The sequence below is a fragment of the Urocitellus parryii genome, chromosome 2, assembly GCF_045843805.1.
Source record: "Urocitellus parryii isolate mUroPar1 chromosome 2, mUroPar1.hap1, whole genome shotgun sequence".
NCBI classification, from domain to species: domain Eukaryota; kingdom Metazoa; phylum Chordata; class Mammalia; order Rodentia; family Sciuridae; genus Urocitellus; species Urocitellus parryii.
Genome location: NC_135532.1, coordinates 33,825,288 through 33,846,096, shown reverse-complemented (window position 1 = coordinate 33,846,096; position 20,809 = coordinate 33,825,288). Strand labels below are relative to the sequence as shown.

Sequence of the window (20,809 nt, the reverse complement as noted above, 5' to 3'; positions counted from 1 at the left end):
GCAGTAGGATTCACAATGCTCCTTTTCAAATTGCCAGTCTACTTTTGAATGATGTACCACTGCTTACATTGTTATGATCGCATGTTCTCCTTCCCAGTTCTCATTTTTTTGTGCTATTTTTATCATTTTTTTTGCTTTTACATGTTATATAAATGTATCAATTCATTTTTATTAGTTTTGTTTCCAACAGATATTCAACTTTAAAAGAAAACTTTTAAAAGGAAAATGTCTTTGATGTTTATTACTTGTGGTCCTTTTTATTCCTTTGTGTGCATCCAATTTCATTTTGTTTTGTTTTGTTTTTTTTAATTTGGTACCATTTCCATTCTTTTCAGCCTGAAGATCATCCTTTAATATTTTTTTGTAGTACATGGTTGATGGCAGTAAATATCCTCGACATTTATTTGCTTAAAATATCTTTGGGGGCTGGGGTTGTCGCTCAGTGGTAGAGTGCTTGCCTGGCATGCATGAGGCTCTGGGTTTGATCCTCAGCACCACATCCATGTAAAATAAAGATACTGTTTCCACCTAAAACTAAAATAAATAAATATCAAAAAAAAGAACCTAAAATATCTTTGTCTTCTTCTTCTTCTTTTTGGTGTGGTATGAGGATTGAACTCAGGACCTTGTGAATGTGAGGCAAGCACTCTACCACTGAGCCACACCCCTATCCCTTTGTCTTCACTTTTGAAAGAAATATTTGCTGGGCATAGAATTCTAGATTGACTTTTTTTTTCTTTCAGCAGTTTAAACACATTATTCCATTATCTTATGATTTATATTTTTTCTTATTGCTGCGTAGTCTTTGTTTTCATTTTTATGTTTATTCCACATCACATACAAAAAAAAAACATATTTTCTAAAAATATGTTTCCCAGTTTCTTTTGAGCCCATACCTGCAGCACTTTGGGTGTTCACATTTTTATTAGGAATCCACTTGTGAGGTTGCAGGTGTTCCCCAAGAGGATGGGGACTTGCCCTCTGTGCTCACTCCCCACTGAGCCTTGCTGCAGCCCTTAATGTCTGTGCTTCAACCAACACTATGGATAAGAAGATCTAAGACTTTTCCCGTTATGCTCTTCAAAATTCTTCCAGCCTCCACCTACCATCCAGTCCAAAGTTCCTCCTACCTTCTCAGGGGTGTGTTAGAGGAATACTCCATTTCTAGGCACCAAGTCTTTATTAGATTACTGTGGCTGCTGTAAGGAATGATCACAAGCTTAGTGGCTTAAAACAACACAAATTTATTCTTTCACAATACCAAAGTCCAAATGACTGAGTTCAGTATCACAGAGCCAAAATCAAAGTCCAGGCAAGCCCACATTCGCCCAGCCTGGAGGCTCTAGGAGAGAATCCCGTCCTTACCTCTTCCAGCTTCTGGACACGGCTGACATTCCTTGCCCTGTGGCTCCGATGCTCCCATGTCTGCTTTCATGGCCACACTGATTCCTTTTCTGTGTGTTGAATCTCCTCCCTTCCCCCCCCTTTCTCTCTCTCTCTCTCTCTCTCTCTCTCTCTCTCTCTCTCTCTCAAGGATCCATGTGGTCGCCTTACACAAAAGGATCCAGCCACCAAAAGGATCCAGGATACTCTCATCTCAATAACCTTTTCTTTTAGGCCATATAAAATAACAATTGCAGGTCCCAGAGACCTGGACATGGACGGGGCATGACTCATACTACAATGGCCTATATACTTCTTTTCAAGTGCAATGGTCCCTGTTCTCCCAGCTTCATTGAGTGTCATTTGGACACACAAACCTCAGCAGTTGTGAGGAAATAGCATCCCAAGGTGGATTTATGGGGAGAAATGCTAGGAAAGCAGGCTGAAGATATCTGTGTAAAATGCTGTGTAGGACATAGGGTATTTTTTGAAGTCTCTCTGAAATTCAGAGAGTTTGGGAAATGACCTAGGATTCCTGTATATATATTTGTATGAGGAGAAAGTAGGAGGTGGCATGAGAGTTGTATCTTCACAATGAAAAATAATACACACAAGAAAGGGCAATGCTGAGTGCCGCCCTGGATATTCAGGCTTCGGAGAAAGAGAGAGAAATCCAGAAATGGGAAATGAAAAATCCAGAAATGGCTGAAACAGTGAAAAAGAAAGGTAGGGGGAAAGGAACAGAGAAAGGATATAGGTCTCCAGAAAAATAGGCTAGGGCTAGTGAAGGCTGGCCTCAAATGAGATCCACATGGATAAATGAAGAGAGAATTTCAAGCTGAGATGCTTAAGCTGGTTAATGATATACCAAACTACTGAAACTTAACAGAAAGTAAGTTATAAGGTACTAAGATTCATTCATGCAGTCAACACTTGGCAAGTATTTATTGACCTCCTTCTATGTGCCACTGTGGTACTAAACAAAGCGAAATCATCTCGACCCTGACAAAGTTAAAATTCCTGTGAGAGAAATGGGTGGCACAAGAGTAAGAAATAAATGAGTAGTACCGGAGGATTATAAGAGCAGAAAAAAAAGGAGGGTGTAAACACTTATTTAGAACAAAGGTTCAGGTCAAACCTTGCAATAGGTTGGATATTTAATGTCCTTAAAGATCCATGTGTTAAAGGGTTGGTCCCCAGCCTGTGGCACTGTTAGAAGGTGGTGCACGCCTATAATCCCAGTGAAGCTGGACTCAACAATGGCAAGGCGCTGAGCAACTCAGTGAGACCCTGTCTCTAAGTAAAATACAAAATAGGGCTGGGGATGTGGCTCAGTGGTTGAGTGGCCCTGAGTTCAATCCCTGATACTCAAAAAAAAAAAAAAAGTAAGAAAACTTTAAAAGGTGGGGCCTAATGGGAAGAACTTAGGTCACTGGGGCCATACCCTTGAAGGAGATTTGGGGACTCCAGAGACTCCTTCCTTTCATCGCTTCCTGACAGTTATGAGTTGAGCAGCTCGTTCTACCACATGCATCCTAACATACTAGGCTGCTTTGTCACAGGCCCCCAAAAAAGATACTGGAGAAGAATAAATGAAAATCCAGAGGAATGTGGAAATCTGGAAGCCATGTGAAAAATATGTTTCAAGGGTATGCAATTTGGAAAATCAGACTCCTAACTTTTAACATTTGCCAGTGGATTTTTATACTGCATTTAAAATTAGTATAAATATGCACTGATCAATGGGGCCAAGCAACCATAGACTGAGATCATAAATCAAAATAAACCTTTCCTCTATTTACATCGATTATTTTGGGTATTTTATAACACTCATAGTTTCAGAGATTTCGGGCCACTTGGCCCCATTAATTTGGATCAGCAGTGACATAGCATATCATGATGGAAGCACATGATGGCCTCATGGTGGCCAGGAAGTAAAAATAAGAGACAGGATGAAACTGTGGTCCCAATATCCCTTTCAAGGGAACATGTCCAGTGATTTAACTTCCTCCCACTCAATCCCATCTCTTAAAGGTTCCCAAACCTCAGAGGAACAGAATGGAAACCAAATCTTTAACACATGGACATTTGGGGAATATTTAAGATCAAAGGGTAGCACTAAATACATATCTCTTTGAGGAGGCTATATTTGAGAAGAACCTGCAAGAATGTATGGATTAAGGTAAGTGAAGATCTGGAGAAATGATGTTCCAAATAGAGACAGAGGAGCAGCTAGGCCAATAAATGGTGGTCACAACTATTCTATCTGAGAAGGAGAGAGAGGAATCAAATATCTATTTTGGACCTGTTATATTTGAAATAACTATTACAGTTCCAAGTAGAAATGTCAAGGACTTGTCTATCTAAGTCCAGAGCAGAGAAGAGCACTCGGAACTACAGATGCTAATTTGAAAGTCACTGGATTTGGATGATAATTAATTTAATTGGCCTGGATATGGTGGGCTGAGTACAGATAGAGACAAGAATAAGCCCCAGGCGTTGAGGCACTCCAGCATTTATGAGTCAGGAAGAGAGATGCAGTCCCAAATAAAGATACTGGAGAAGAATAAATGAAAATCCAGAGGAATGTGGAAAGCTGGAAGCCATGTGAAAAATATGTTTCAAGGGTATGCAATTTGGAAAATCAGACTTCTAACATTTAACATTTACCAGCGGATTTTTTATACTATATTTAAAATTAGTATAAACATGCACTGATTAGGGATTGCTAGACTGTAACTTTCAAAAGGGAGAAAGAAAGGAGAAGCAGCTCAAAGACGTTGTCTTGGGAGGGTTGCAATCTGAAAAGGTGATTTTCCTTTTACTTTATTGGTTGTATTTATAAAGGAGATCAAAATCTTTGGAGAGTTCATGGACAATGCATATTTTCCATAATACTACCACATAAACAATATCATTATTATCATTCTGATCTCTCCTGGCATTTGTTGATAGAATGCATAAATCATTCTTTCAAGATTTAGAATATGGAGCTAATGCCTGGGTTGAAATCCTGGTTCTTTTTTCCTGTTGTAAGACCTTGACTTCAGTCTGTTTGCCGCTCAGTTGCCTCAGGTGTAAAATGAGAACAGCAACAATGCCCACTCAAAGGATTTCTGTAAGGATTAAGTAGTTCACAGAGCTTGGTTCAGAGAAAGTTTTGCATATGTTGTTATTTAGTTGTAACCACATAACCATAAAGAACATCTTACAGTCTTGTATTATTCCAAGTCTTTCTTGCTTCATGTAATTTCCCAGTCATCTTCCATGTGGATTCACTCTTCTTCATCACTATTTTCAAAGGCCACCTAATGGTCTATGTAGGATAAACAAACCATTGTGGTCTTGTGACATTGGCAATTCTAATTCTTTGCTATTTAATTAGTAAACACCCTGGTCCTAGATATTTTTTAATACATGCATACATTTGTGCACATGTATATGTGCATCCTTCTAAGAGAAAAGTCTTAGGTCCTTAGGCCAAGGTAAGTCTATTTACTCTATCTTGAAAATCACCACCTGCCCACTCAAGCATGACCTTCCCGTTAGGCCCAAAGAGTCCCTAACTACTGAAACCACAGCAAAGATGCCAAGTATCAATCACAGGACCAGACAGCTTATGTTTTAGCTACTCCATTGTATTTGACTATATAGTTCAGAAGTTTTTTTCCAGCAGTCTACTACACCTTGCAGAAGGGTAGCAGCCTGGCAGATATTCTCTGTCAATAAACCTTTGCTAGAACTCAGAGATGTGTCTAGATGTGTCTAGTCACAAAAAGCACATTAGTGTAGTGGTCAGAGCACAGGTCTGGAGCCAGACTACCTGGGATTTGAATCCCATCTCTGCAGTTTACCAGCTGGGACAAGTTGTTCATCCTTGCTGTGACTCGTCTAATAATGCCTTCTCAACCTCAAGGCCATCATGAGGTTTAGTGAGTTAATGGATGGCAAGTGTGAGAGCAGTACCTTTCAAGTACTAAGTTTTTAATACAGTTCAACGATCAGTTTTCATTGGAATATCACTCAAAGTACATCATTTTGTAGAAGTATAATTATTAGGTCAGAAGTCACACTCTCAGGATGGCCACTGTTTAAAAAAAAATAATATTGTAAGATTGTATGTAGAGAACCCATGTGCACTGCTGTTGAGATTGTAAGATGGTGCAGCTGCTGTGCAAAATGGTATGGAGTTTCATGAAAAACTTAAAATAGCATCACTAATCCCATTAATGGGTATATGTCCTCAAGAGCTGAAAGCAGAATCTCAAAGAGATGTTAGTACACTCAATGTTTATTGCAGCATTATTCACAAAAGCCAAGAGGAAGCAGGCCAACAGACCACCGGCAGATGAATGGATAAAGAAAATTTGATACAGACACACGATGGAATATTATTCAGCCTTTAAACAGATGGAAATCCCATCAGAAGTTACAACATGGATGAAGCTTAAGGACAAAATGTTAAGTGAAATAGGCAAGTTACAAAAAGATAAATACTCTGTGATTTCACTTAATGTGGGACATCTGGGGTGCATCAATCATGGAAACAGAAAGCAGCTGGTTGCTGGTTGACCATCCTGCTTGCATTTTAAACCCAACCTATGTCCTCTCTGGTGTCCACGGAAAAATCCAGCCTGGCACAGTCCCTAGTTCTTCAGGTGGAAGTCACCACCACAATAGGAATAACTGGAGAAAGGGCAATGAGGAGCTTTTCATTGAGTAGAGTTTTGGATCTGCAAGATGCAAAGGTTCTAGAGATGTTAGACCACCTTGTGAATATGGTTAATATCACTGAACTGTACACTTAAAAATGATGAGAAAGGAGATTTTATAATGGATGTTTTTTTACAATTAAATTTTTTTAAAAAAAGTTAAAAACCCTCAGGGCTTGGCACAGGGCATGTGCCAAAAACTGTCAAATGAATAAAATGAATAAAAGCCTGATAACATAGTTTTACAATCAGATATAAGGATCATCCTCTGACAACAACTAAATGTTTTATAATTACTCCTAGTAGTAAGAGTCCGGTATTAATCATACCAAAGTGAAAATCACTGGAGGGAAAGGGGCACAGGTATTTTATAAAATTCAAATGAAAAATATTGAACAACCCTTTTACAGTCATTTGTTCAGTTATATGCATTCTTGTAGCTAACTCAATTTGAAAGTCTCAAATCAGCAGAGCTCCTTGAAAAAGTTAAGTGGATACAAGACACCATCTTCTCTCAAATTTTTCTTGGTTAAATTGCCTTGGTAGGGATCTAGTAGATAAAGATCTGTATTGTTTATACTCTGGCATGGTAAATTTAGAGTCATTTTGGTTCAGATTCCAAAATAACATTTGAGAAGATGCTTGGTCTTTTCTGTCCGTGACCATATCCTTGGGCTTATATCCAGTGAAAAAAATCTAAAAATCCAAACAGCTGCAACTCAAATATCTAATCAGGAGGGTCATGTTAGATAATTATTGATCTCAAGAGGTTACGAGACAGCTGTAGTGAATTCTTATAATTTTATATTGCGTCAGCATCAACTTCGAACACAAATTTAACTTTCTCTATCTGAAATTGGGCTCAGTCTCCCTTAATGCAGTTTTCAGTTCTACACCACACCCAAATGGCTCAAGTCAGCAACCAGAGAGGAAAATTTAGAGGCATCTCCCCACTAGCAGACTGGTGCTTTCATTAAATAGAACATTCCGGCATTTCATTAAAACTTAAATTGACCTATGCAATCCAGGAAAGAAGTTTTCCCTGATTCATTATGCCCTCTTTGCCAGGATCTCCAAGGCAAAAATCTTTGAATGTGTTTCCTATTGTAGTGGTGACTTCTACCTGAAGAACCAGGGACTGTGCCAGGCTGGATTTTCCCTGGACACCAGAGAGAACGTAAGATTGAGCTTCAAATGCAAGCAGGATGGTCAAGCAGGCATAGCTGGACACAGGTCAGATAAGAGCCACAAGGGCATCTGGTGGATGAACAGGTTCTCCTGTGACAGAACACCTGGTGTCTGGTTTGAGAACTAAGTATTAGGCTACCCAGCAGGTTAAAGTATATCCTGTGCATGGCACACTGGAAACACCCATATCCAGCCCCCTGTTTCCCATCAGTGTAGGATTACTAGCTACTCTAGTATTGCAAACCCCAATTTAGCTGGGGCTCTGAAAACAAAGAAATTGAATGAAAATAAATTGTAGTTAGGATGACAAAGCTGTAGTCACCTCCTATGCTATCCAAAACAGTAGCCAATAGCCACCTATGACATCTAAATTTAAAATATGTAGAAAATTCAGTTCCTCAAACCCACATTATGTTTTAAGTACTCAACATCCACATAAGCGAGGGGCTACCATACTGAATGCCAGAGTTACAGGACATTGCCCACCATCACTTCTATTAGATAGTGCTGAAGACTGCATGCAGTGAATGGCATGTGCACCAAATAGGAATACTTGACATTTACTGTCACTGGTTTAAAGACTTTATCCCCTTCTCACATTGCCCTTGATTTTTCATCACATAAAAAATAAGTTTCTTCATGTTCTATTAAAATTTGAAGATGTGCTATTTTGTTTCACCTGTAAGGATGCCTGCAATGAAAAGAGAAAAAAAGTCCTTGCTCTCTAAAGAATTAATTCATTTGCTTTAATCAGGTAAGAGATATCTCTTTCTTTCTTTGCTACAGCTACTCAGAAATAACTCAATGCTTAATCTCTGTAACTATTATTAGCTAAGGTTTTGAATAAATGTACTTTTATCCCCTTTCCCATACAATGTCTGACAGTCTACCTTAATATAGTCTAAATATTTTATATTAAGGAAACATAATTCCTTTGGGCGATATATAGAACATAATAAGTTGTATATGAATAGAACTCTACTGCCCTCTTTGTTTCATGAATGAAAGTTTCAAGCAAATCATTATGACCAAAAGTTTTTTCCAATGGTAAATGAAAGGGGAAAAAGTCTCTAACACTTATTACATCAACAGATAGTATACATCAACACCAAAACCACTTATCTTTTCTTTACAAATTACACAGAAGTAGAATTAAATTTTAACTATTATTATTTACAATACAGGAAGTATTTTAAGATATGCTGTTTTTATTGTTCCAATTCTACTTAGCTCTTTTGTATAAAATGATATCTACATGTTTGAGGATTAGTTCACTCTATCAACTCAGACTCTATCGATCAAGTGCCAGGTGTAGAAATGATTTGGCATTTCTATAAATAACCCATTTTTCTTATATGTAAAAGAATCATAAACCAGAAGGCAAAATTGTTAAAAAAAAAACTAGTATAAGAAAAAGAATTGCTGATTAAATGCATCTCCTATTGTACTGAACTCACATAATCAGTTTATAGTTTTCCCTTTGTCTATAAGAAAAAGAATTGCTGATTAAATGCATCTCCTATTGTACTGAACTCACATAATCAGTTTATAGTTTTTCCTTTGTTTAAAGGGAATTATTCACCTCAATCTGTCAGTTTGAATTATTGAAAATTAAATTTAAACTTTTTTTAAATGTAGAAAAGTTCAATTAAACAGTAAATTTCCAATCCTTGAAAAATGTCATCTATAAACCAATTTTCCTCAAGATGTAAGCAAGATGAACAAAAAGTATAGCTATGATTAATGTAGATTCAATTTTAAAGTCAAAGTTATAGAGGTCGACATTTGCCCATTTGTTTCAAGAAATGCTTACCATAAGCAGAACACTAGTGCCCTCTTTTGTATGAAGAATGTAATGCAACCCAAGTGCAAAACAGGGTAACTCCCAGAAGTAGAGCAATGGCTTAAGTAGATTGTTTTCTAACCAGCCGCCAACAACTAAGGCAGAGGACACTTACCTGAGTAACTCTATCCAGTTTTTTTTTTTTTTTTTGGCTCAACCCCCCCCTTTTTTATGAATAAAGCTTATTTATTCTGAATTAATTTTTTTTAATTATCGTAGAAAATAAAGCAATTTAAAGTCATTGATGCAGGATTTAAAAAAAAATGATAGACATGTTTTAGGAAGTTTAAGAAGTAAAAGCTTAGAAGTTCCCAATTTTAACAAATAGAAACTAATAGAGAATTGGCATTAGGCTGGGTCCCAATTTTAATGCTGGTGGCACATACAATCCATCCTGCTTTCAAATACTAAGTGTTTTAAACCAGCAAAAGTCAAAAAAGTTAGGATTTTGTTGTCTTAGCCTTACAGCCAGTGACTGAAGCAGTCTTTTGCTAAGACACCTACACACAAATTAACAGATCCTCTTTTTTTCTCATTAGACTGTACCCAAGCTTTCTCTGCATGACAAATATGTCATTCTAAAGATTTACTCTTATAGAGGAGGTTAAAAAAAAACAAAAAAAACAAACAAACAAACAAAAAAAAACCCTTAGCCTTTGTTTTTGATTGGAACACTTCCTCTCCTCTCTACCCCAAAAATGAACCTAGAAAGTAGAGGCATAAAGAGGTTCCACTTCTGCTGTAGAAACATAAGACAATTAGGTAGTTAGTACCCCCAGTCGTAACCACCTGCCACCTCAAATGAAGCCACGCTGTTTAAATCTTCCAAGCAACCTCTATCAATATTTATGCAGAGCAGCTTACATTTTATAAAGATGGATATGTTCTATTAGCACCAACTTGTAATATTATGATTGCTGAATATTTAATGGAATAAGAAGTCACAAACTGCTTTTTATGACAATAAAATCAATCTTTATTTGGAAAGCCAGATAATATTAACTTTTTTTCAAAATTTTAATATGCATATTTTTAAATGGAAAACACATTTCTCATTAATTTAACCAATTAATCCAAAGGAAAAAAGTGAAATACTGTGATTGCAAGTTACCAATCAAATAAACACTTTTTGCATATATACAGAAAAACATTTTCCGTAAGTTTTATAAGATTTGAAGGGCACATCTGTACCTTACCCTCACAGCCTTCAAGGAGGAGGAAAAGCCACCATGCTCCCACATTACTCAACAAAGACAACGCATTCAAGCTGCACAGACACATTTATCAATGGCCTTAGAATACAGGTTAGGGTTTCCTGGTGGTAGATTTACCTTCCTAACCACATTATGATCCATGCATATAAACAAGTACAGATTCAGTCATAAATTCACTATGACTCTAGTCATAATGGGGAGGAGCAAAGTCAGCTCAAGACTCTTCATATGCTATACAATTCACAGTACAACACTAGATAAAGGGGAAGAATCTTGAAAGATAACAATGATAAGGTTCCCCCAAAACCTAGAATAAACTGGAACAAACTGAAAAAAATGGCCCTAATTTGGAAGCCAATATTCAGACCAATGTGAGGGAAGAGGATAGAAACAGAAGCAGAAACAGAATGGCAGAATTGCTCCAAATATTTGGCACATATCCATACAAATAATTCTCATGAAAAAAATTTTGAGGTAGACAAATATTAGAAATGTACTTAGTTATGCTAAAAATAGAAAAGAAAAATAGGAAAAATTGAGGATAGGCCCTATTTCCATCATTAACTTAAAATAATTTCTACTTATTTATAAAAACTCCTCTTAGTAAAGTGCTTATGAAATGTAATTTTACTCCTAAATTTAAAGATGTCATTAAGCATCTTTTAGCTAAAGAACAAAAAACAACTTGGGTTTCTAAACATGTTTTCCCCTCTGCGTCCCCTGCCAAGATCCTTCTGAGTTTTGAAGTTCAAGCTCAAGCTGACTTCCCCTGCAGTTTCCATGAGTCCAGAGTACCACGCTCCTACTAAAGGCCCACCCTTGTGCGTTGCTGTCCCTGCCATGACTGTCCACTTGTCTCCCCACTGGATCCTGAGCTACTCAAAAGGCAGACAATCCTGCTGCCTCATTTTTGAATCTCCAGGTCCTGGCACTCTGCAGGTACTCAAAATTACTCAAAAGCCCTTTCTATTCACAATTTCTCAAGGGGTCACTTTATATAAGTTGAATGAATGTAGTTCTTCGTGTGATATTCAATAAATTATCCTATGAACTCATCTGATTCCCACTTTTTGTAAACCAAGGAAGTTAATCTGCCAGAACAAATAACTAGGTTACAATCTTAGTTCCTCTTTCTGACACTATTTTTTTTAGTCATATTTCTTTCATTAAAATGTCCTTATGCACTTAATAAGTAAAATTAAATCCCAAGAATATGAACAAAACATGATTCTTAATGGCATAAAATAAAAAATCAATACTTCTGATCAAATGTATCAGGTAAGAATAAACAAAATGTTTGTGCTTGGATAGCAATGGTAAACCTTTAATGAATCTATGAACCTGAACTGCCATGCCCTCAAGTATTGCCAGGAATAAAATTCTATACACCGAATGCAAGAAGATAGCTATTCAGAGGGACAAATTTTTGAACTTGTTTTGCCCCAATTTCTGCTACATAGATTGCTCCAGTCTTTCTGTCGACTTCTAAGAGATGCGGCAAAACTTGATCTGGTAGTTGGATTGTGCTGATCACAGAGCAGTCACCAATGCTTCCCACCGGGGGTGCTGCCAGAAAGGACAGCCTGCTGAGAGTCAGCTGGGCCACAATCAAGTACTTCCCATCTGGAGTAAATCTAAGGAGGAAGACATTTTACATAAATTTATACAGAAGAAAGATAAATGCTTACTTTTGTAAATATTTTTATTCCCCTACAATACTGAACAATAGGCAGCTACTCCCAGAAATATTCTTTTAAGAAGAATTTTAATTTGGTCTAATTCTGTTGAGGGGAAAAACATCTAAAATAGTACTTGTGGCCCAAAATTAGCTTGAATTAAATGATAGCTGCAAACAAATAGAAACTAATAGAGAATTGGCATTAGGCTGGGTCCAATACTATAGACTCAAATTTTGATTTTCCTTCTTTGCTTAGAAATTTGCCAAAGGCTCACACTCTTACATTGGGGACTGCAAACTGGTCAACCAGTCTGGAAAGCAGTATGGAGATTCCTTAGAAAACCACCATTTGACCCAGCTATCCCACTCCTCAGTCTCTATCCAAAGGTCTTAAAAACAACATACTACAGTGATGCAGCCACATCAATGTTTATAGCAGCCCAATTCACAATAGCTAAACTGTGGAACCAACTTAGATGCCCTTCAATAGATAAATGGGTAAAGAAAATGTGGTATATATACACAACAGAATATTACTCAGCATTAAAAGAGAATAAAATCATGGTATTTGCAAGTAAATGGATGGAGTTGGAGATTATAATGCTAAGTGAAGTAAGCCAATCCCCCCAAACCAAAGGCCAAATGTTTTCTCTGAGAAGTGGATGCTGATTCATAAAGTGGGGGGGGGGGGGATGGGATGATGGAGAAACTTTGAATAGGCCAAAGGGGAGGGTGAGGAAGGGAGGGGGAATGGGGGTAGGAAAGATGGTGGAACATCATTACCCTAGGTACATATATGATGACAAGAATGGTATGGCTGTACTTCGTGTACAACCAGAGACATGAAAAATTGTGTTCCATTTGTGTACTATGAATCAAAATTTTGCTTCCATGCATAACTAATTAGAACAAATAAATAAATTTTTAAAAAATAAATTTGCCAAAGGCTGTAGGAGATGTCTAACACATATTTATTATCTTTGATACTGAAATTCCACAGAGCACTGGAAATTTAACTTTTCACTTTATCTGGGATTTAAAAATCCCAGACATCAAATATTTCTGTATCTTTTCTGTCCATTTTCCCCTGCTTAAAGTTAACAATAAATATTATAAACTTTAGCTAGCTTCAAGAAAATTAATCATATAAATCAGTTAAAACAAGCATTTTAAAATAAAAAGAAATAATTACCTAACTGAAGAAGGTCCCTCTTCTGTGAAACAATTATTCCATTCTCCTAACCACTCTCCAGTTTCCTTATCAAATACTTGGATTCTTTTATTTCCTCGGTCAGCAACCCACACCTGAAAAACCAGAAACACTCGAAATGTAAAAAAGATCCACGATACAATAAAAAAGAATAATAAATGTTTATTTTCATCCATTTCCAACACATTATCTCTTGGTACTTACAGTTACTAAGGAATATCAACCCCATTTTCAGATAAGGAAAGAAAGGTTAAAATCATTGTCTATAAAGCTCTTACAAGCAAGAAAGCCACAGTCTATGGCCAAGCGTCTTAATCCACAGGCTGTAATGGTCTGTCTAGTTAACCAAACATGAAAATAACTAAAAACTGGACACAATGCTGAGGATTGATATACTGAAAAAACAACATTCATTCAATCCTTGAACAAGCATCTACCTTCACTGAGCACTGCTGGTCTGCCAGTACCTAGACACAAGCAAGTAAAAGCAGCCTTGCCCCTCAGCAGTTCAGTATAGTGGGGAATGAGGCATTTACTCATTCATATTGCAATATCATTAAAACTGCTGTTATTACTAAGGTTTGTCCAAAGTGAACTATTTAAAGGAGGGTGGGATGTTAGTAACACATAAACTATTATAATAATATGCTTAATTTAGGTTTGTTATAGGTAATGAGTTATTAAGGAATTCCTGGTAGAAAATAGGAAGTTAGATTCATTCTAAATGACATTTCATGTGTGTGTGCAATTTACATCATGCATAAAGTATAAGAACTTTTGATGATATGTGCCTAGGGGGAACAGGAGGGGAGAGCTAACTTTGCTGATCTTTGCCCCCAACCCTGCACTTCAGGTCCATTGGTTTCTTGGGTTTATGGATTTAGGGACTTTTTCTGCAGTGATATTCTGATTTTTATCTTCATCAACATGTGAATTTTGATAGCCACTGACTTCATTTTTAAGCAGAAACATGATGCAAGGTGATTTCTCAAGGCATTTTCCTGATCTGTGATTCTTTACTATGGACAGGTCTGTTCAAGGATTTTGGGATCACTCTCTTAGACAAATGCACCAAGGTGTAAATAAAGTTAACGCTCTGGGATTGACTGACACTTTATATTGTTAGCAACATCTTTCCTTCTTAATATTCAACAAATTTTGATGACAGGAAATCCTGTTTAAGAACTACTAAGTCTTTAACTCTGGAGTGAATTAACTTACCATATAAAGTTGTCATGATGATCAAATGAGTTAATCATGTAAAATGCTTAGAATAGCATTGCTGCTGTTATAAAAACACAAGTGTATAGAAATTAACACTCACTTTTTATCACTAAGTACAGAGTACTCCCATTGAATGATCTCCAAGGCCTCCTGGAACATTCCTCACCATTCTTTATTTGCATGGGTCTAGGTCTTGCACACTTTGAAATTTGGTCTTTTTATTAGCCCACAAAGGGAATAATTAACCAAACTCAGGAGGATAATATATAAAACTAGAATTCTAACATTCTAGTTCTCAATTTATATACAAAGTTCATGTGGTCAGTTAAGTTCTTATGGTAGATAGATCCGTGATCAAAACATTCTTCATCAATATGTAAAGTCAAATCATAATTAGACAGTTGTTCATTGCACACAGAATCAGAAATGAAAATGGAAGAAATGTCTAATGGCATAAAAGCCAAAAGCCTGAAGCACTGTGAATCAAGAGGAATAGCTGTTAATAAGTCTATGTGGCTAGTATGTGCAGGCACTAACATACAAAGCAAGAGAGACTCAATATGTGCTTTTACACAGCTTACAATCTATTACAGGAGACAATTAAATGACGATAATATAGCATGATAGTTACTATAATGAGGAAGTACAAACTACTTACTGTAAGAAAACATGAAGAGAAATACAAAAATATTTGATGGCGATTTGATTGTGGAAAGGTAATCCCAAAGAAGTGATATCTGTTCAGAAGGTGAGTAAAAGCTGAAGGATGTGGTAGTAGGTAGGGGTGGAAAAGATAAGAACAGACTGAAATTTTTTGGTTAAAGGTTTTTGTCCCTCAGAGTGGAACTAGTAGGAATCAGAGTTCACCCATGAGGCTCTTTTTCAAGTTTAAGAGTAACCTCTCCCATCCCCTTTATGATCAATTCATTTTTCTCATGAATTGGAAATAGTTTTCCTCTATTTTCAACATTAGGGCAACATTTTTTTTTCACCTAACTTTATGTTTGGTTCCTTATTTGTTCCTTCTAATCTACTGCGCTCATTTCTAAATACTTGGGGAACCCCCTCAGTATAGGACCCCAACATTTGCATGAGTGTGAGTGCATACCCAACACCAGAACATGCGCCCAGACATACCTAGTAACACACAGATCCACACACCCATACACACACATATGCACAGAAATTGTCCCAGACACAAATGACACTGTATTTTTACCCGACCAGATGAATCAAGTGTAACACTGTGAGGTATGTTGAACTTAGCAGGCCCTGTCCCATTTTGTCCATGCAGCCAAAGGATCATGAAATCTATAAATAGTAAATTTATGTGGTCAGTGCAATATATAGAATGTCTTAAGTATTTGTGTATTACATTTTGTGATACAAATTGCAAAAAACTAATTATGCCCCCATTCACTTAACTATGCTTTCCTGGCTTTCTATTTATTCATCAATTTGCCTAATTTTACAATGCTTCAAGCAATTAATCTACTTCTTTAAAAAATTCAAATGGAGATACTGATTAATGATTTCAAAATCACCATTAAGGGTTCACATCATTCTCTCTCAAATAAGTTCCCTTTCCAACTTTTACTTCATATTATCATTTCACTGAGCTTAAAAATTAACATTATGTTTTTATAGTTTGTCTCCTTTACTATCAATTAATTGTGGGCCTAATCTCTTTTACTTGTGAATGTAACAGTCTTTGGAATTAGGGATGCTGCAGATGCAATTAAGTTGAAGTGAGATTATTCTGAATTTAGAGAAGGACTATATCAGGATATATTTCTAGTGAGCTCTATCATTTGGAGATTATGTAGTCATTTTATCATTTAGTAGTAAATTTGGTAACAGTTAAAGGAAAATAAGGTGTGGTAAATCTAAAAAATCTGATGGAAAAAACCAACCAACCAAATTTAAGAGACAGATTGAATATGGGTGTATTTAATTTCCTGTGGCTCCCTTTAAAAATGGCTACAAACAGGTGGCCAACAGAAATGTATTCTCACAGTTTGCAAGAGAAAGGAAGGGGAGATTTGATTGAGACACAAAGCTCCTTTGCTGCTGAGATCTACTACCTGTGGATTTGCAAAATAAAGCCTCCCAGAACTTTTTGCCCATTCCTCTATTTGCCTCCCACAGAAACCAGTTTAGTTGATGGACTACTTCTTTAGGAAATCTTGTCCTATTCACCAACTTAGTTTCTCCATCTCCTAATTTTTACTGTATATTAAAACAGACTGTGGGATTCCAGGCTCCTAACTCTCCATTCTTAATTACATAGGATATCCACTTAGCCCTCTATTTTGTTTTTGTGGGATACCAGGGATTGAACCCAGGGGTGCTTAACCACTGAGCCACATCCATAGCCTGTTTTTTTTTTTATTTTCTTTTTGAGATAGGGTCTCACTAAATTGCTTCAGTTGCTTTTGAAGGAAACTCCTATCCTTGATGAAGAACAAGTAGACCTATAGTAGAATCATTTATTGTTGATAATGCCACCCATAGTTTTCTAGTTTTCTCCCAGAAATACATTTTAGCCCTTTATAAGCAGCTTTATACCCATCATTATTACAACATTATACAAAAAAGCAAACAAATCCAATTTAAAAATGAGATTATTTTAATACCAGAGAAACAAGGCCATGTACCTTGGGACAGTTTGATCAATCTGTTATTCAATCCACCATCTCCATCCACAATGTAAATATCTCCTGTGTCATCTACATAGAGTTCTGCAGGGTTATCAAATTGCAGAGGATTCAAACCAGTGCCTTTTTTCCCGGGCGTACCCAAGACTTGAACAAGATCACCAAAGGTATTGTATTTTTTAACAGTATGGCCATACGATCCTGTAAAGATACACATGAATGTCTCACAAATAAAATTACTGTACAACATTCAGTTTTCAAATAAACTAGGGGCAAAACCCTGATAGAATTAAACAGTAATTCAAGGTTGAATGGCTGAAATAGTTAAATGTTATAATTGATAAGCAATAGTGCTTCTTTATAAATTACAAATTTGTTCATGAATTAAAATCTTAGTTACTCCAACATAAGTGAATTCTAAAGTCAAAAAAATAAAAAAACATTGGCTCACTGCAAAGAATGCTCATAATGTTAACAAACTATGTGTACCATTTTCTTTTATCTTAGGAACCTAAAAAAGATGGAATATAAAAGCAAATCAGAAGGAACTTAAAATGAACAACTTACATGGGAAACTGTTATTTCAATCATAAATGTACAGATTTTAAATTTCAGTAGGCAAGAAAAAAGTTCTCTGTAACACAGCTCTTTTTTTAAAAAATGTTTTATTGTTGTTGATAGACCTGTATCTTATTTATTTATATGTGGTGATGAGAATCGAACCCAGTGCCTCACACATGCCAGGCAAGTGTGCTACTGCTGAGCCCCAGCCCCAGCCCCTATAACACAGATTTCTTAAATTACATATTTTCCTTGTACAAATTAAAAATTGAATCCACTGATTTTTTTTCCATGGAAAAAAAGAATCTTTCCAAATCACTGGCATCTTATTTTCTCACATACATTGAAATTTATTTGAGTTAACATGATCTTATAAGCAAAAGAAAAAAGCAGAACATTAATTAATAAAGTTAAATCATAAAGCAGTTATAAGAAATCAACTTGAAGGCATATAAGATGGAACTAATGGATAGGTAATCAACAAACTAATTGGCTACCCTAAGCTTACCAGAAATAAAGCATATCAGCTTGCATTCCATTTTAAAAAGTGTATTTAGTATAATGCATGTTTTGGATCCTTGAGCCAAAGTTTGCAGCAATAAGAGAACACAGTATTATTAGAGAAAGCAAACCTCAAAATTTCTCAAGAAATGACAAAAAGGATAGAATAATAGTAAATTTTTTTTTTAAATGATTGACTTGCAGTCACATTTTCATTAGAGGAAATCTCCTTTGAAAAAGGAGAAATTAAAAAAAAAACCCTGCTTTCCAGATCCATGGGTAGCAAAATAAATTATGGAAATATAAGCTCATCTGCTCTTTTTATTTCTGGGAACAAGTGAAGTCATGTTAAAAAAAAAAAAGGAATGTTAAAAAAAAAGAATGACATAAATAGGGGGAAAAAAAGTAAAAAAAAAAAAACAACCTAATATCTAAACTAGCTAGCATGGGAAAACAGGATGTCCCTTAAGTCAAGAACATAACTGGGCCCAGGAACACTAGAAATATTCTATTTATGATCCCATGCCTTCCTGAATTCTTCAGGTAATGACAGGCTATTTCTGGTGTGGTTTTAGCCACCAGTCCAAGTGAACTGCTTTCTCTGAAAAGTTTCTTCATAGCTGCAAATTAAATTATGCTTACTTCGTTTTTCTGCAGTCTACTGAAAATATTTGAGACAGAAGATTTCAGACATGCTTCAGTCAGCGGAAATTCAAAACCATTACCACCAGTTTCTATAAATCTCTGTACTCTGGGCAACAAAGTAATTAAGACTTCTTAGCACAACCTCTTTTGAAGAGAACTGGTGCAAGAAAATAAGAGCTAAGGACTCCAGTCATTCCATTTAAAGGATCACTGTCTTATTGGGCTTCATAAAAAGGTGTAGTCTTACTTAACTTGAGAAGAACCACCAAGGATTTAAAGAGGAAAGGACCTTGACAAGTTTAAAAGATCACAATGATTACAGCCTCCTTGCTTAATTTCTTGATTCTGAAGGAGTACAATATAAAGATTTTTAGGAACCAGTGATTTCAATGAATTATAAAAGAAATTTCGATTAGATTTGGCAACTCTGACTTTAAAACGTACAAGCAAGAACATGGGCAAAGATGTGATTTCCCGCAAGGTAATTTAATAGATATTACTACACATACCACTTCCTACATCTGTGATCCAGACGGATTGTTCATGTAGTGTACTGGCTGCAAACATACCATGAGGTGTGTCAACTGTATAATTCCAGTCTCGTAGGAAATATCCATCCTCTGTGAACACTAATACCTTTGGGATGTTATCCCCTCTCTGAAGGTATACAAAAATAACTGCTTAGATGGCATCGGTTTAAGGAATGGTAATCCTTATTTTGTCGGAGAGAAACAAAAATGAAGTTAATTGAGAAATTTAGTAATGTTTAAAAAAAACAATTTCAAAACCACCAATATTAATATCTATCACTTAAAACCAAAATATTTTCTTAAGCCAACTTTAGAAAGTTGCATAGCTCGAATAATATGCGTGTACATGTATACTTAGTGCAGTGAAACAGGAAGTCTGCTGTTTCCTGTCATAAAAAAAAAAAAAAACTCATTTTACTTACTTGGGCTACATAAACCAATCCGTTGAGTGAGTCAACTGTAACACAAAATGTTGTTCCTGTAAAGTAGTCTGAATACTTAGGCCAATCCAAATCCAGCCGGTAAGCAACTTTCTCTGATCTCCAGGAAATTTGAAAAGCAAAGTTCCTTAAAACCTTAAGTAAAATTAGAAGATAAAGATTCAGTGTGCCCTCCAGGTGTTTTTTTTTTTTGTTTGTTTTGTTTTTGTTTTTTTAAGATTCCAAAGAATGAGGTTATACATCGAAAGACCAAAACGAACATAATAAAACTCTAGAGCTGGGGAAGAGGCGAAAATAGCATCCACACACCTTTTTAACATCAAGAGGCGACTGGTTCAGCCTCAAGTGTAGGTTTGGGGAAGAAGCTGGTGCAGGAGCCAGGGCCCACCATCTCATCCCAACCGTGCCATTCACAACACTGACAGTCCTTTCCTCACTACTCAACTCACCGGGGAGCCACAAAAACGCGAATGCAAAATTAGACTTGCAAGAAAAAAGCCGGCACCGGCCACGTAGACCCAAAATCTCGCCATGACCAGAGTTAGGGGAGGGAACGGTCCACAGGTGAGGGGTCCACAGGTGAGGGGTGCCGGACAACCCCCCAAGCCTGAGAGGCTGGTAGCTGCAGAGCGTCAGTCTGGATGCCCCGGCTGAAGACCCTTATATCCTACCCCCTTCCCAGAGGTACAAGGAAACAGAAGGTAAAAGAAACTCAAGTCCAGGAAGACCAGTTCCGGGTTTGTAGCGACTTTCCAGGTTCCCGCCCCCATGTCAGGTGCCCAGAGGGCCGAACCAGTGACCACCCTTCCCCGCCCTCCGGAAGGTCTCTGCATCCGGCTTCTCCCAGCCACCCTTATCGCGGCTCCCTTAGATATGCCTTATCCTCTTGTCGTTGATTGCTTTTAATTCAGGCTTAACGATCAAAGCTTCACACCAAACACCTGAGTGATAAGGGAGGAGTCTCACTCAAAAAGTGATTCTTAGGCTCTGAGAAAGATTTAAGCTACACCCGATTCCAAAATA

General features: G+C 36.7%; 1 protein-coding gene across 1 annotated transcript; it reads right to left on the bottom strand.

Annotated features, from left to right (window-relative positions):
• Positions 1-10,194: 10,194 nt before the first annotated feature.
• Nhlrc3 (NHL repeat containing 3) lies at positions 10,195-20,613 on the bottom strand. Its single transcript, XM_026408749.2, has 7 exons — positions 20,236-20,613; positions 19,769-19,921; positions 19,326-19,473; positions 17,110-17,310; positions 15,672-15,763; positions 13,211-13,323; positions 10,195-11,974 (listed from the first exon to the last, which is right to left on the bottom strand). Exons 1-7 carry the CDS (start codon positions 20,317-20,319, stop codon positions 11,722-11,724), a joined length of 1,044 nt encoding a protein of 347 aa, XP_026264534.2. The 5' UTR covers positions 20,320-20,613; the 3' UTR covers positions 10,195-11,721.
• Between the last annotated feature and the right edge of the window lie 196 nt (positions 20,614-20,809).